Below are 17658 nucleotides of genomic sequence, written 5' to 3' on the forward strand. Positions count from 1 at the left end.
CCCCCCCAACGGCTCTTAGAGACATCCTTTGTAACCCATTAACAGGCCTAAGGGTATGCAAGACAAACCTGCAGGTCCTCAATTGACACAACAAATCTATATCCTGTGGCTGGTCTCTGATTGACAGACCTCATTATCTTAAAACATTCCAAACGTTTTGACAAAGCTTCATGTCTTTAACCAATTACAAGCCAAAAAATCTTCAAACCCATCTATAACCTGTAATGTAATCTATAATCTATAACCCCCTTTGAGATGGCCCACCTTTTCAGCCCAAACCAATGTATTCCTCCCACCTATTGATTTATGATTTTACCTGTAACAGCTGTCTCCCTGAAATGTCTAAAACCAAACTGTAACACAGCCACACCGAGTCTGCCTTGAGCAAGGCTCCAGGTCATGGTCCTCAATGTCGGCTCAGAGTAAATCTCTTTAAAATTGTTTTATAGAGCTTGGCTTTTTTCCCCCCATTGACATACCAAAGGCCCAAAGCTGAGAATATAAGGAATGAAATAATTCACTTCTAAGATCAAAGAGATGCTAATAAGCCACTAGTAGTTTGCCTCCTTAAAAGAAAACCTTGCAAAAGAAGCAGGAACCAGATGTGCTACATTAACCACCTACCCTGTATGAGTTGATAGAAGAATAGGAATGAGAGGGAGAAAGTTGTGTGCTTTGAGGGTGCACAGTACTCATAACCACTCTTGAACACCAATACTGGAACATTTTTCCAACTGGAAAGTTATGAGAACTGGTGAAGGTTCTTTAAGGGAATTGCTAACCAGCAAAACAGGAGAACATGTGACAACAGTTACTGGAAAGAAAGAAAGTTACCTTTTATTTATGCCTCCAATGAATTGACACTTCTAAGAAACCAGTTACAAATATCCAAAAAAACCTGATTGGCTCAATCATTCAACAAATATTTATTAATTGCATCCCATGTGTCAGTCACTGTGTTAGGCACAAGGGATATATCTTTGACAAATCTTAAGCTAAGTCCCTTCCCTCCAGGAACTTGTAAGAGTCCATGAGTAGCGCTGGCTTCAGGCATGGTGCTCAGTGTCATCACAATTCTTTTTCCCCATCTCAGATTTTCTTTCCTTTGTGTAGACTTAAATCTTGGGCAGTCTCTTCCCTCTGGAAGGCAATGTGTAACAATCCTAATGGAAAGAGAGCCTCTTTCTCCTAGTTATTCTAGCAAAGTGCCAGGCGGCCTTATTGACTTGGCTTGGGACAGATACACATCTCTGAACCTGACTGGTGGGTCTCTTATTAGTAAGGCCACCACAAATATTTGTGCAGGTTGTTCATTGCAAAAGAGGATAAGCAGGGGCTGAAATCCAGCTAAAGCCATACCAAGACTTACCATGGTAGAGAACTATGTCTGCCAGGAGAGGGGGGCCTTTTTCTGATTCACTAAGACACAACAGTGATCTTGGCCATGTGTTCACCCTGGAGCAAAGGTGAGATGGACTTATTCCCACATGCACAACATGGCCTGAGGATGGGGAAAGGGCAGTCGGGATGCCATGGCCCAAAGTCAGAAACCTATATGCTGGGCAGGCAGACAACAGCTATCTACTTCATTCCTTAAAAGCATCGAAAGGCAAGGTGGTAAAGTGGACAGGACCTTGGACTTTGTGTTGAAAGGACTAGGTTCTAATCCTTGTCTTGGAAACTATGGGACATTGGGAAAATCACTTAACTAGTCCTCTAAAAGTTTGTTTCCTTTTTTTTTTATAAAATGGAGAAAATTATTATCCTACTTCCCCTACAGATTCATTGAGAGGGGGAGAAAAGTTAATGTATAAGAATATTGTTTGGAAACTCTAAGTTTTTTACACCTGGAAGGTATTATTATTTATTGTATCCTCCCAGATAGCACCTAGGTCATTGCTCTCCCACGTTGAAGGTGCTCAATGGGTGCTTATTAATTGGCTGGTCCATGATATGGAAGCTTATATTATTCTGAGTACTTTTGCAAAATCTTATACAAGCAAAATGTTTTGGCAAAATGTTCATTCGACATTAAAATTCAAATATTCCAGGAACCTGTGAAGCAAGCTGTCTTTTGACCTCATTATCCAGTCTCAATTTAAATACTGCTTCCTTGGGGAAAATTTCATGGGACCATCCCCCAACCCTTAATCAGGGCAAGCCTCCAACCTGCCTCACAACACTTAACACTGTCTTCCAACAATTGTGAAATTCTGTTTCATGTCTCTCTTTCTGGACCGACTGGGGACTCCACTGGCTGGGCACCCTGGCTGTCTTGTTTGCTGTTGTATCACCTTGGACATGGTACATCGTAGGAAATCAAGAAATACCCAATGAATGAGTAAATTTGTAGGATTCAATGGAACAAGGTCGAGTGGACTAGGAAACATACATCTAATTGTCCCTTTCTGTTCTCCTAATGTCTTTCTCCAAGCCCTCCACCGACCACATCCTCATGACTTCTACAACCTGTGCTAAGTAGAGAAAGAACGGGCAGTTGATTGAATGAATGTGCCCATCTAATCAATGGTTATTTGGAAATACAGTCCATTCACTCTGACCTATGTAAGCAATGTCTCAAAAATGCAGAGCAAATATAGTAATTTCAAGACTCTGTAATCGTAAATTTATTCTAGAATTATAGTTCTCAATGTCATACCCTTTCATATCCTGGTATGCCCTAATACTCCTATCTGACTTGAAACCATGACAGAACTAGGCAGTCATTCCCGGAAGCATATATATTACTCCCAAGCCAGAAATCAGATTAAAGTGGTTCAGAGGGGAAAGGAGATGTTAGAGACAAATCATTCTCTCTTCTTCCCCACCTCCACCCTGAATTTCATTTATATAATGCGGCTCTTAGCACAAATGAAATGAGTCAGCGTCAGGGAAGACAAACTGAAATATGACTTCCATATCAAGGGCAGTTATTTTTTTTTCTGTCAGCCTGCAGTGGACAAGTGATTTTCTAAGTAATAGAGATTAAAAAAAAAAAAATAGAGGCCAGTATCCAGTTAGATCATAAATACCTGTTGTGTGCAGAATTTTTCTTTATTTTTAATTGTGGTAAAATACATATAACATTTACCACCTTAACCAGTTTCAAGTGTACAAGTCAGCAATATGAGTGCAATTAATCGTGCAGTATTTACCTTTTTGTGATTGGCTTATTTCACTTAGCATAACGTCCTCAAGGTTCATTCATGTTCATTCATGTTCATTCATGGAGCATGTGTCAGAGTTTGTTTCCTTTTTAAGGCTGAATAATATGCCATTGTACGTATATACTACATTTTGTTTATCTGTTCACCCACTGATGGACACTCAGGTTGCTTCCTCATTTTAGCTATCGTGATTATTGCTGCTATGCACAGGGGTATACACATATCTCTTTAAGACACTGTTTTTGATTCTTTTGGGTAAATACCCACAAGTAGAATTGCAGGATTATATCATAATTCTATTTTTAATTTTTTGAATAACTGCTATCCTGTTTTCCATAGCAGCTACATCATTTTACATTCCCTTCCTACCAAATTTTACAGATTGAGTTTCAAAGAAACTTAGGGCTTACTTTTCCTGCTCGGTGGCATGCTTCCCAGGGATTCTTGTGGCGCTTTCTCTGTAGGTCCTCTGTGACACCTGCTGCTTTTCCACTTGCAGTGTAGTCGTCTTATCTTCCCCATTTGCCAGCACCCTGAGAATAGGAAGGATCTAGATTGAATTCATCTCTAAAGACAGGTACCTGGGTGAGTCTTCTAGCTCTCCTGGTTGCCTGTACATAGTATCTCAGCAAGTTATTACATCTCTTGTAGGTTTCTGATAAATATGGAGAACAACACCTCTCAATAGGTCACTAAGAAGATGAATCTAGATAATGTATTAATATCTTGAATGCTTAGCACAGCAGCATGGTACATGCTATTAACAATTATTTTATGAAGCAGGACAGCATAGTGGCGAAAGTGTGGGCTTTTAACCTCTATAAGCTTCTGTTTGTTTCCTCATTTGTAAAATGGGTTGTCCTGAAGCTAAAAGGAGGTGACCTATGAAAGGTTCATGCAGTGTCACATAGCAATTTGCAAGGACTCAATAAATGGCAGTTACCTTTATTTTAACCAGTTTATTGATCCATCTTAATTCAGTATTGATCCATTATGTTTTTCCTAACAGCACATTCAAATGTGCCCTGTCAAATCACTCTGGTTCATCCCTTACATTTTGAGCAGATCCCATAATCTTCCAGCCACTTTGATACTCTAAAGCTCAGTTTCTGCGGTCCAATTCTGTGAGCTCAATCCTATGTAAATTCCACTTCTTCTTCCCTTTTCCCCAACCCTGCCCCAGCACAGGACAGGCCTATTACTGAAGGGGCTCAGAGGGAGACCCCTCGGTCTGCTCTTTCATGATCACACAGCCTGGGAGGGAGGTGGGAGGTGTGGTCTTGTTCTGAGATCCTCTGCACCACCGCCCTCTTGCCAAGGCTTAATCGCTGTTGAGGGTTGGGCTGGAGTATAGGGGAGTCAGAGGCCTCCTCCTGTGAGCAGCCTTTGGCTTGGTGCTGGGAAGTGCTCCTTCTTCCTGCTTTGGTGTGGTGTGTGCTTGTCCTGAGCCATTTTTAGCACCACCCTGACCTTCCATTGTTCCAGGGGTTCCTTGGAGAGGAGTGCTTGATGCTTTCTGTCTCTACACCCTTTCCAGGAGGGGTGACTCAGCTTGCCCAGGGACCTTATATGCAACTCCCAGCTCCTGCCTCTCCCTCTTACCTCTGAGCTCCTTCTGATGGAGCCCATGGTGACCTTTCCCGGCCCTAAAGTCTGATTGAGACTCGGGTATCCCCCAGCCTTTCCTGAGCCATACCACATCACGGTTCCTTCTCATCTCTTGGTCCAGTCTGCTCCAGAAACCTCCAAGCACGGTGGAGTCCCCATCTCAACATTCACATACTTTCCCAAACTTGGGGGTGGGGACAATATCTGTCAGGATTTAGGGTCTCCCAGTAACTCTCTAGTTACCTTTCTACAGTGGAAGCTCCAAGAAAACTCTGAAGGTCCCCAGCTTCCCAGAGTCTCTGAAAGGGAGGGAGCACTCCTCCCATCCCACTTGCCCTAGAAGTTTCTGCCCTCCCCCACCCCCACTCCCTACTACTTGACTTTGCACTGGGGGGCTCGCAAGGCAGGTGGTAGTGAAGGGAACTGTGGAGAGGGAAGGGGGTAACATCTCACCAGGAATTCCCAGCTGGTCTTACTGTCCCTGCCTTGCCCTCTCTGTGTTCTGCTTTTATAGACTACTTGTGGGGGGAGGTGCAGAGGGAAAGAGGGCAGGCTGGGAGAGTCAGGATGATGGTTCAGAGTCAGGATGATGGTAACAGGGCCTAATACACTGTTCCTTTATAACCCATGTTGGCTTCTCTGGCAGAAACTTCCAGTCGCCTAGCTCACAGCAACCTCAAACTCCTGGACTCAAGCTATCCTGCTGCCTCAGCCTCCCGAGTAGCTGAACTACAGGCATGTGCCACCATGCTGAGCTAATTTTTTCTATATATTTTTAGGTGGCCAATTAATTTCTTCCTATTTTTAGTAGAGACAGGGTCTCACTCTTGCTCAGGCTGGTCTTGAACTCCTGAGCTCAAATGATCCGCCCACCTCGGCCTCCCAGAGTGCTAAGATTACAGGCGTGAGCCACCATGACCAGCCATATATGTTTATTTTCAATAAAAAGATTTAAAAAGAGAAGAGTTGACATAAATAATAATATTAATAAAAAAAAGTTAGTACATGGATATGAGAAAAATTATAATGGCTGTGTATGAATAAACTATGTTTGGTAATTAAGGGATTGGATGGGCCATGCAGCTCTATGATGCTAGGATTCAGTGAGGTGCTAAATGATTAGCACAGACAGGGACTACTGTGGAGCTGGCGAACACAAACAGAGAGAGAAGGGGAGGTGGTACTCAGCAGAGGCTAGGAGGACAAGCTCTGCAGTTCAAATGCCTGGAATAGAATCCTTGCTCTGTAACCTTGGACAAGTCACTTAACCTCGCTTCACTCAACTATCACGTCTGTAAAATGGGAATAATAAGGACACCTATTTGCATGCCTCTCTCCTAGCTTCTGGTAATAGAAGACAAGCCTTGCCCTTCCTTGGCTTGTAGATGCATCACTCCAATCTCTGCTTTTTTCTTCACGTGGCATTCCCTCTCTGTGTGTGTCTCTGTTTTCTTATAAGGAAATTTATATGGGATTACAAGTCTTCCCTAATGACCCCATCTTCATTGGTTACATTAACCAATAGGACAAAGACCCTATTTTCAAATGAAGTTACATCCACATGTACCATGGGTTAGGACTTCAACATTTTTTAGTTGAACATATTTTCAACCCATACATGTAAAAAAGTTAAAACAATAATATAATGTATACCCATAAACCCACCACCAGATTCAATCATTGTTAACATTTTGCCAGTTTTGCTTTTTCTATCAATTTTTTTTTTTGCTGTACCAGCTCATCCCTAAATACTTCTTCATGCATCTCCTCAAATTAAAGTGATTCTTCTACATAACCACATGACCATTATCATACCTGTAAAATTAACAATTCCCTATCAACCAACAAACAATTGCAGTAGATTGTGTTATGGTTCAAAATTATTCATTTTCCCCTTTCCTGGAGGTGGATAGTAGCCTGCCCTATAACCTTTGCACTTGGCCATATTGCTTCAGCAAACATAGTGTGAGCAGCAGGAGGCATGCTACACAGTGCAAATGCTTTTCAGTCATTTCCTGGGGTTTGGAATAAGAAGACACAAGGATCAAAACAACTACCTGGAATATAACCATAGTCAGCCAGCAATACCAGTGACTTGAGCAAGAAATAAACTTTTGTTTTATAAACCACTAAAACTTAGGATTATTTGTAATTGCTGATTTCCCCAGTGAATTTAGAGCTGTTTTTAATGGTTTTTAGACCAGTTTCCAGTCAAGATTTTTGAATTGTATTTGGTTGTTATGTCTCTTAAATCTCTTATTCTACAACAGTCCCCCACCAATCTTTTCCTAGATATTCTTTCCTCCCTCCCTTCCTTGTCCTCCTTTTTTTTTTCTTCTTGATAAAATTTACTTTTTGAAGAAGCCAAGTCATTCATCTTATATAATATCCCATATTCTGAATTTGTCTGATCATTTTCTTTTGGTGTGTTTTAACATTCCCTCCAAGCTAGTACTTTTCAGTCTTGACTGCACATAGATATCACCTTGGGAGCTGGAAAACACACTAATGCTCAGATCCCCCCTGCCGAAGTTCTGATTTAATAGCTTGGGTTCAGCCTGGGCATTGGAAATTTTAAAATATTCTGAGTTTATTTTAATGTGTGGGGAAGGTTGTAACTCATTGATTTAATAGATCAGTTTTAACCCATGATGTTGCGTTTGTCATGCTGCATCACATCAGGAGTTCCTATAGATTTAGGTCATATCACTATTAGTTGTACTGAATTTGATGACTAGCTTAAGGTAGTGACAGAGCTCTCCTTTGTAACTGTATGTTTTTCTCTTTGTAATTAGCATATAATTTGTGGGACAATCTCATAACATTTTGGGAATACCCTTTTTCCCATAAATCTAATAAGTACTGGTTTTAGCATCCATTAGTGACCCTTGCTTGAATCAATACTTTCAGAGATGTTTACAAAAAGCTGACTTTCTAAGTCTATCATTCTGCATTTAAAACTAGTCAGCATTCTTTTATAAAGAGCTTTCCCTCATGAAATGGGGATGGACTATAGTTCCACATAAAAAGGCAAGGTAAATGCCTAATTCTTTCCCTTGAATAACCAATTTTCAGAATAGGAAGTTAGTGTAACAACTATCTCCAACGGTAGCAAAAGAGCTTAGAAATCGTGAATTCATATTAAGTAATTTTTAAAAATTCTAATGAACCCTAATGAATATAGCGTTCCAAAACGAGGTAGGATTTGATTGTCTCCTGGTCAATCAAGGGAGGAGGCTGTGGAAGTTAAAGGTGAGGAATGATAACTTACAGAAAGCTGACATCAAAGCAACCGGAAGAAAGGAAGGATGGAGGATGTCATGGATTTATGTCCTGGCTCTGCCACATATGTGACCTTATATAAATTACTTTTCTTTTTTGAGTCTCAGATTTCCCTTGTCAAGTGGAGATACCAATTCCTCCCATGCTTCCCTCTGAAGTTATTGTGAGCATCAAAGAAGATGATGACTACCATTTGTGGTACTATTATGGAGATATATACACATACAGGTGTAGATATGTGAATCTTGAGTGGATATACAAGAAACTGGTAACAATAATTGTCTAAGGCACATGAAGTTAGGAGTTAGTGAGAGATTTTTCACCACATATCTTTTTATATTGTTTGAATATTTTTCTTGAGGATGAAAAAACAATGTAAGTAAGTAATGAATTTGAAAGAGCTTTATAAATCACAAAGCAGCACACCAATATTAGGGGTTTGTTGTTAATATTAGCCACCAGCAACAAGAAATCAAAACTGGGTCTTTGATTATTTAATAGTGTAAAAGTTGAGTAAGTTCATTTATTATGCCCATCGTTGGAATATTGAGTCCGTTTTTATTTTAAAAAACACACTTTGGAATAATCAATGACATTGGAAAATACTCAAGCTGAGTGGAAAAAATATAACAATTGTATAGGTGAATGATCCCAATTTTGTGTGTTCCCTGTGTAAAAACACACATGCACGAAGAGAGAAGAGATGGGAAGGAACCATCCACAATGCTTTGATGGGAATATAAAGCGTCACTTTTATTAGTCACTTTAGTGGCACATTAGTGGCACATTAGTGTCACTTTATTTAGTGACAAATTAGTGTCACTTTATTAGCATATAAAATGTCACTTTTCTTAATTACATTTTCGGTATATTCCACATTTTCTACAATGAATTAATAAATGCTACTTGGAAAGAAAAAGTTACAGTTACACTTTCTAACTTCGTCAGAAAGAATTTTTTAAAACTTCGTTGAGAGTGATTTGTAGCAGGACGGGAGGAGAAAGAAGAGCAAGCGTGGGAAGAGCACGGGAAAGAACGGAAACCGGCCGTCGTCCCCGCGTGGAATAAGAGCTCCAAGGAGAGGCGAGAGGGAATGCAGACCTCCCTACGGCTAGAGCGGCCACGATGGAAAGAGAAACTTCCGGGGCGGGGCTCCCCGTCCCTTCCTTTCCGCGGGGTTGGGGGGGGAATGTGGGCCGCTTGCAACATTAAGGTTCGCGATTGCTTGGCTGCAGCTTCCGTCGTTCTGAGACGGTGTCTAAGGGTGGAGGCGACCATGGCAAAAAGCAAATTCGAGTATGTCAGGGAATTCGAGGCTGACGACACCTGCCTGCCCCACTGCTGGGTGGTAGTGCGACTGGACGGCAGGAATTTCCATCGGTGAGCAAGGTTGGCTCGGGGCCGCGTGGTGCGCCCGCACTTCCGGGGACTCCCGGGCCTACTGTCGCAATTCTCCACCCCGCTCACGGTTACCGGGGCAACGCGGCAGCCAATGAGTGCGCGGCACTGAGCGTCACCGTATTCTGTCGGCTATCACTGTGCTTGAACGCGAGCTGGTCAGAGTAGTTAATTTGGGGGTGGGGTGGGGTGAGGAAGGGATGCTTCTCTGGTGAGGAGCGGGCCTGTAGTGCTCGTATTAAGTGAGCAGAGACCTGTTAGCAAGGATCCGGTGGAAAAAAGTCACTCCCCGGTGCTGTACTTAAGCTCTAGTTGGTTGCCCGGCTATGTCCAGCTATTCTGCTAGCCATCTTTTCACGCTTACTGCTCAGAGGTCTGTGTAAATCTTGCTATGGGCAACACTTTACAGTATTGTCCATTTTTCATTATCAGTCACAGACCACATGGACTGGATTCAAGAAAGAGTCGGAAAAAAGGGAGAAAGAAATGTAACAGAAAAAAGGAATTACTCTGAAACTATGTATATTCCTCAGTTTTTTAAAAGATAGGAATTTAATTTTTGAAAAGAGCTGCATTTTTAGTAAGGATTATTGTAACGTTTATTGAGCACTTACTAGGAGCCAGGCATAATTACATTTGTTTTCTTCTCCCTAACTTTCAGGACAACCTGATGAGGTAAATACTCTTTATCCTCATTTCACAGAAAGGGGAATTAAGGCTTAGCAATTATGTCCCTTCTCAGTTGGTCAGGGCAAGAACTGGAGTTCTTAAGAAAATGAATTAGGTTGCAGCTAGTGGAGTGTTTGGGTTCACAGTGCTGGTACAGTAACTTTATCTTTGAACAGTCTCTGTGATCTGTACTGTTAATGACAAACTGTCTTCCATCCATTCCCTACTCCCTCTTCTCCTTCTCCTATGAAGGTTTGCTGATAAGCACAGCTTTGCAAAACCTAATGACAGCCGTGCTCTCCACCTGATGACCAAATGTGCCCAGACCGTAATGGAAGAACTGGAGGATATTGTGATTGCATATGGACAGAGTGATGAATACAGCTTTGTGTTCAAGCGGAAAAGCAATTGGTTTAAAAGAAGAGCCAGGTAATTCCACGACCTAGTTCCATTCTTCAGAATATTTCCTACCAGCCTCTGCTTTTCTGTTTATCTTAATAGCAGACTTAAAGACCAAATATGATGTCTGCAGTGTTAGCAGAGTGCATGTGTATTTCCTGATTAGACTGTTGTACTTCCACCTGATATCTGAGCATTACATATGCATCTTTATCAGATTCTTTCGCCTTCATACCCATACCCCATCAACTAAGTTTCTAGACTGACTTAGCATTGAACATTAAAACAAGAAACAGAGACCATAAGAATGTAATATTAATGATTCATAGGTTGGCTTTAGCCAGTGACAGTCTCTACATGCATCGCAATATTATTTAAACTTTTAATTAAGGAGTATGTTAGTATAAAATAGACAAATCTGATACTTGCTTTGGCAGTATTTTAAAACTGTTTACAGGAAACAAAATCATATAATGAATTGGTATGTTTTTAAGTCTTCTTCCAAGACTAAAAACAAAACTCTTGAACCATAAATTCATATCACATCCTACAGAGAAAAATTTGGTATTGGTAAATTACTTAATAGGACTGGAAGGCGAGGCAGGCTGCATTCAAAATACATAACTGAAATCTTGAAAAGTTTTTCTTAGCCAAATGCATTTTATCTCTTCTTTTGCTGAACAGTTTGTGTAATCTCTCTGTTGCACCCACAGGCCCTATCTTGGTGTTCAATTAATATGGTGTGTTTTCTCTTTTCTTGCTCCACCCAATGTGCCTTACATTTGCAAGTAAGTTCATGACTCACGTGGCCTCCCAGTTCGCCTCCAGCTATGTGTTTTATTGGCGGGATTACTTTAAGGACCAGCCTCTTCTGTATCCCCCAGGCTTTGATGGAAGAGTTGTGGTGTATCCCAGCAATCAGACCTTAAGGGACTACCTCAGCTGGCGGCAAGCAGATTGTAAGTGGCACCAAATAAACAGATGTGCTAATACTGGATCTACGTTTCTACTTAGTATTAGACAGGGCCTGTGCAGAGGCAGCTGTCTTTACACACAAAGATATACACTTGCACAAGCCAGTGTGCCAGTCTCTGCCATTCCCTGTTGCTCCCTGGGGTCCCCCACTGCTTTATACATTGATGTTCATGCCAGGCTCAGTGGGTGTTTGAGTTGTGACCACTACCATATTGGTAGTTAAACCACCAATTCCATGCATTGAAGATGTTGATCTGATACAAGTTTGGCTCACATGTGTTCTTTGTTGTTTTTTTTTTTTTGAGACAGAGTCTCACTCTGTTGCCCAGGCTAGAGTGAGTGCTGTGGCGTCAGCCTAGCTCACAGCAACCTCAAACTCTTGGGCTCAAGCAATTCTACCACCTTAGCCTCCCGAGTAGCTGGGACTGCAGGCATACACCACCATGCCCGGCTAATTTTTTCTATATATATTAGTTGGCCAATTAATTTCTTTCTATTTATAGTAGAGACGAGGTCTGGCTCTTGCTCAGTTTGTTTTCGAACTCCTGACCTCGAGCAATCCACCCGCCTCGGCCTCCCAGAGGGCTAGGATCACAGGTGTGAGCCACCGTGCCCGGCCTCACATGTATTTTGTATGGAATGCAGTATTTAAATTTTTTTTTTTGGATTAGTTAAAAATATTTAAAAATTGGGAGATTTCATGTAAAAACTCCCTATCTCTGGGTTTTTTGGAAAAATCAGAAAATGTGCTAATACTGGATCTACATTTCTACTTAGTATTGGACAGGGCCTGTGCAGAGGCAGCTGTCTTTACACACAAAGATACACACTTGCACAAGCCAGTGTGCCAGTCTCTGCCATTCCCTGTTGCTCCCTGGGGTCCCCCACTGCTTTATACATTGATGTTCATGCCAGGCTCAGTGGGTGTTTGAGTTGTGACCACCACCATATGTTACTGTGATGATGTTTGTGAGGCTTTTACTCGTTTGGCATATTTTGATTTTGCCAGAGGAACTGGAAGAGAGACTGGAATAATATAAATAAAATAAAATAACTTTGAAAGTATTCCTAAGATCAGTGTACAGGTTAACAGATTTATGTAAAGCATAACTGAAATGATCAAATAAAGCTGTTGTTAGGACGTAAGTTTTTTCTGCCTACCCCTTTCTCTGTGTTCCCTGTGTAAGACTTTGGGCAAGTCACCAAATGTTTCTAAGATCTCTTTAAGAGGAGAGGGGCAGGGCTCTAAGTGTGAATATTGAATAAAGGTTTTATATTTATATATATATAATACACACATGTATTATATATATATAAATATTGTTATTTTGTTCTTCTCACAGGTCACATCAATAATCTTTATAATACAGTTTTCTGGACACTCATACAACAGTCTGGGCTAACACCAGTACAAGCCCAAGAGAGATTACAGGTATAACGATCTTACTACATTAATTCTTAGCTAGGGACAGTTTGCTCTAGGTTCTCCCATAACATTTTTTTAATGTTCCCTTTGCATTCTTTTTTAGCTCCCTTTACAGCTTTTTTTTTTTAAAAGATATAAAAAATCATAATAGTAGCAGCTCTGCTCTTGCCTGCTCTGTAAACCTGGATGAGTTACTACTTCTCCCTGAGCCGTTGTGTCCTCAGTTGGAAAATGGAAGTAATGACAGTGGCTCCACATTCCCACATGCCGAGGCGTACCTGGAACTGTGTGTTGGCCGCCTCGTGTAGGAAGGGCACGTGCTCTTGTTTGTCAGTCCTACCAGCCTGTTTCCTCATTGTCACTCCCTACTGGACGCCTATAGTTTCTTGGGTTTGTTGACCCCTGTGTGTGGTAAGAGTCCATACTCTGCAGGGCAAATAACCTTACTCATATCATGTTTCTGTTTAATTTTATCCACTCTGCCTCAGTTCTTTATAGGTAAAATGTAGAAAACAGTAGTCCCTACCTCATAGGTTTATGGTGAGAATTCAATGTCATGATACATGTAAAACACCTAGAATAATATGAAGTACATTGTAAGTGCTTAATAAATACTGGTTTTATTAGATAACAGTAATAAACACGTGTAACATGTAGAATGACTAACTCTGAAATGAGGTAATGTGTTGTAACCGTTCCTAATATTAATACAATGCCTGATACATTCTAATTACTAAGTAAATGGTTGCCATTTTTAATAATAATAATGATGAAGATTTATATATAGCAATAATAGGAATACCAGTGGGTATATCCAGGTTTGGGAGAGCCAAGTTCAGATTTTGATTCTTAGGAGAATAAGGACAACCTTCAACCTTGAGCAGTTTGTATAATCTTTTTAAGCTTCAGCTTTCTCATCTCTAAAATGGAGATAGTTGTGATAATCCCATAAGAAACATAAAGTACCTTGTACATGATAGGTATTCAGTTACTATTAGTTCCTCCCACTCCTTCACAATCTTGCCTAGTGAAGCCAGTGTTTGCTACAGAAGAGGATTTTATGAATGTAGACATCTAAAGATTTGAATTGCTCTTAAAATGAAAATTCATTAGTGCTTCTAAGATGTTTGATAAAATCATCCCATTTCTCGATTTGTTTGTGAAAGTTTAGATAGCAGATCAAATGGATGGTAATGCCAGGGGAGAAAGAAGACACTCAAAGCTTTTTATGTTTCTCTTTTTATTTCCTCAGGGAACTCTTGCAGCAGAAAAGAATGAGATTTTGTTTTCTGAATTCAACATCAACTACAATAATGAGCCGCCCATGTATAGAAAAGGGACTGTGTTAATATGGCAGAAGGTAAGGTTGTTACACTCAAATCAAAATGGAAGTCAGGAAAAAAGAGGGCCTGTGCCCATCCCAAGCATTGTCCTGCCTGCGACCTGTATGCTAAAGTGACTTTAGTCGCTAACACAAACTAGCACCTTTCCAAAAGGAGATGCTGTAGATAGATTCTTATTTTGGGTGCTCATTTTGTCGGTCCGTAGTGGTCTGGAATTTCCTATATGTAAGTAGAATTACAGAATATATTATTTTTCTGTGTCATAAGCTCTCCCTGTATCAAATAAAACCCTTTCAGAAGGGTATATATAGTACAAATAGGAGGAGTTTTGCATTCACAGAACATTTAAAAAATACTTCCCCCCATGCTGGGTAATACCATTAAGTGGTCCATCCATTGCATGACAACTATAAAATGAGGCACTAGGAGATGCTGTATATGATATTTGTAAATTACTTTCAGAAATTTCATGAGATTCCCCAGACATTCATACTTAGCCTTAATATTCTATAAGTCTGTACATTTACCTAAATGTTTAATTCTACCAATATTTTCTCTCTGTTCCAGCTCTTAAGCATAATAATTTCTCTAAATTTATTTCCTTCAATGTAAAGTAGCTTTTTTCTGAAATGAAGGTTTTCAAGTACTAAAGCCTACCTTTGAGAGCTAGTCATTCCACTGGCAATTTCACCTTCCTTATTAGTATTTTCAAAACACACTTGTTCTTTGGCACAAACTTAGATACTAGCTAATGCAAGTGGGAGAAGAGAAATACCTTTAATTCTATAGTTATTGCGAATGAGGAACGGAATGTCAAATCTCTTTGTTCCTAAGATTTCTTTTCAGAATATAGTAATGTAACCTTTTTTTAAAGTATTTTTAATTATAAAGAACTTCATGCACATATATGTATATACTTTAAAAAATCTGGCAGTCACAGGTATATAAAGTAAAAAAGTGAACTTCCCACACATCTTCCTCTTTTCTCCCAATCCTACTCTTGAGTTAACAATTATCACTACTTTCCTTTCACCTGTAGGTGGATGAAGTCATGACAAAAGAAGTTAAGCTGCCAGCAGAGATGGAAGGAAAAAAGATGGCAGTGACCCGGACCAGGACTAAGCCAGTGCCCTTGCATTGTGATATCATTGGGGATGCTTTCTGGAAGGAACATCTGGAGATCCTAGATGAAGAAAGCTGACCCTTTGCTCTTTAGTTCTGGTGTGCTTAACCATCCAAGCCCACCTCCACCAAGTCTCCTTGCCTTCAGTGGCCCTAACATCCCTACTGCCCAGAACACTGTGCCAGGAATGGCATGGAGTTGGGAGGGGAACAGGGAAAGAGGGGTTGGATGGGGGCGGTGTATCTTGTTCTGCTTAAGCAGAACACCTTTTTTTTTTTTTTTTTTTTTAAACAGTGTTGGAACATGGTTCCTTTGGTAGAAGTACATTTTTTAAAAAATCGTGGTACTATTTTTATAAAGCAAGAGCTGTTTCATGCCTTGCAGAATGAATCATTTTTAGATTGTGACATAAATCTTATAAAAACCCGTCAGCTCTTTCCACCTATGATAAAAGAGGAGACCAAACTTTATCACCCACCTGTTCTTAGCTAGAGGACCCAGTGACCTTGAAAATCTCACCTTTGCCACTCATCTACTTGTGTTCACCTTAGGCAGAGCTGAAGATAAATATGGGTTAATGCCTGCATGATGCCTCTGAATTCAGGAATTACAGGGAAAATCAGAGCTTTGTGCCAGTCTCCAGGATGGCAACTTTGGTTGAACAAATGGGTAGTGGTTTGCATGTCCTCGGGTACACATTCTGTGGATTGATTTAGTGGAGTTGTCAGGATGATGATGATCATCATCTTCCTGGGGACATGGTTTCCAAGGCCACTGTGAGAAGAAAGAATTATGTGTATATATGAGAGAGAAAACGTGAAAATGAGTGAGGATGGAGAACCATTTACTCCATGTCCTCCTAGATACTTTAGTTTTAAAAGTCATTTTCCTGTGGACTTTCTGAAAAAGATTTTCAGGTAGCCTCTATATAATCAGAACAATGACATTTGAGTTCAAGAGCAGAGGGTTCAACATGCCCCTGGGGGTCACAGGTAGCAGGTGTCAAAGTCATAATAAAGCCACCTGCTGCTGGGTCAGTGGAGGTGGGTGAGGAACAGTAGATGTCTTTGTTCCTCTTTGCCAAGGTGTTAGCCTCTGAAGGGGGAGTTAGTGGGAGTAGGTGGTGAGAGAACTCCCATTTCCTCTTGTCCGTGTTTCATATTTTAGAGGAAAAAGATTATCTGGCTCTATTAAGAATTCATTAAGAGAGACAGCCCATGTCCCAGTGCCTGGCCTTGCATTGCAGAATTTACAGCCAAGAAGAAAATGTATTTTTGAAAGGGCGACGGCTGGCCTCATCCTTCACAAATTGACACCCCATCTGTTGGTGCCATTTTTTTCCTTCCCGTTCTCCCAACTCTTCTGGAATAGGAGATACGGTTTTTGTTTGGTAATTGCTAAAATCTCCGAGAAAAAAAAAAAGTGTCAACTCCCTTGGTCTACTTTTTTGTTTATTTTTCTTATACAAATACAGTATATGAATCAAAATTTTGTGTATGTCTTTGGGTAAACCAGTATACACCATACCCTCATCACAGCAGTGGTCCACAGACTTCTGGATGCAAAATTATCTTAGAATGCTTGTTTTAAAATGCCAATTTCAGACTCTATGAGGAATTGGGGCTCAGCAATCTGATTTTTAACCCCAAAGGCTTCTGATGCACAGAGTTGTCAACATACAGCACCTTGGACGAGGCCCTCAGTATACTGTGATAGGTGAGCCAAGGCAATAAGATGATATTGCTCTTGATGGGCAAATTTAACTTAGTGGTAAGCTGGTAGCATTTTATATCAAAACTGTAGACATTAAAGTGCAAGTTCTCAAGACAAAACCATCCAGAAGAACTTTGTGCTTTCTGTGCATATTATGTGATACTGTAGGGCCTATCACTCAGTTTTGTCATAAGATATAAGGATAAGTACTTGTTTGTTGACTTGCTGGCAGTTCTGCAGCTTTGAGATTTTTGTTGAGGTGGAGGGTTTTGAACAAAGTGATAAACTGGGTTTAATAGTGTGCCATAATTAAACCTGTAACGCTATTACTTAGAAGCCATTCCTTGTTACTATAGTATGTATTCATTCCAAGGTACATGTCACAGTTGTATATTAATTTTCATCTTGCCCTCTAGGTACTTTATAGTATTCTCTTGGGCTTCCTTTCCAAGTCGTAAGGGAACTAAGATGTATGCAAAAGTAACTAGTGCAGAGTTAATACTAGCTGATGGCCCTCTGGGAGAGGTGGCAATTAGGAAGGTGATAATGTGCAGT

General features: G+C 40.5%; 1 protein-coding gene across 3 annotated transcripts; it reads left to right on the top strand.

Moving 5' to 3' along the window:
- On the top strand, positions 1–16878 carry THG1L (tRNA-histidine guanylyltransferase 1 like). Of its 3 annotated transcripts, none has more exons than XM_012781566.3 (6): positions 1–9437; positions 10377–10553; positions 11313–11482; positions 12842–12930; positions 14177–14284; positions 15307–16878. In XM_012781566.3, the coding sequence occupies exons 1-6, from the start codon at positions 9151–9153 to the stop codon at positions 15466–15468; spliced, it is 993 nt and encodes a 330-aa protein (XP_012637020.2). In that variant the 5' UTR covers positions 1–9150; the 3' UTR covers positions 15469–16878. The 3 variants fall into 3 exon arrangements, with proteins under 3 accessions (XP_012637020.2, XP_020139275.1, XP_020139273.1); XM_020283686.2 differs by having other exon boundaries at positions 9301–9437; positions 11408–11482; XM_020283684.2 differs by lacking the exon at positions 1–9437 and having other exon boundaries at positions 10451–10553; positions 11317–11482.
- Positions 16879–17658: the final 780 nt, after the last annotated feature.

This window comes from Microcebus murinus, chromosome 21 (genome assembly GCF_040939455.1).
Source record: "Microcebus murinus isolate Inina chromosome 21, M.murinus_Inina_mat1.0, whole genome shotgun sequence".
In the NCBI taxonomy this organism is placed as follows: domain Eukaryota; kingdom Metazoa; phylum Chordata; class Mammalia; order Primates; family Cheirogaleidae; genus Microcebus; species Microcebus murinus.

What these genes read in the sequence shown, in the direction of transcription:
- THG1L (XM_012781566.3), top strand. Translation starts at nt 9,151, where the DNA reads ATGCAGACCTCCCTACGGCTAGAGCGGCCACGATGGAAAGAGAAACTT. An exon ending in CAGCTGGCGGCAAGCAGATT is followed by an intron (nt 11,483 to 12,841) that starts GTAAGTGGCACC and finishes TTCTTCTCACAG; the next exon opens with GTCACATCAATAATCTTTAT. An exon ending in AAGCCCAAGAGAGATTACAG is followed by an intron (nt 12,931 to 14,176) that starts GTATAACGATCT and finishes TTATTTCCTCAG; the next exon opens with GGAACTCTTGCAGCAGAAAA.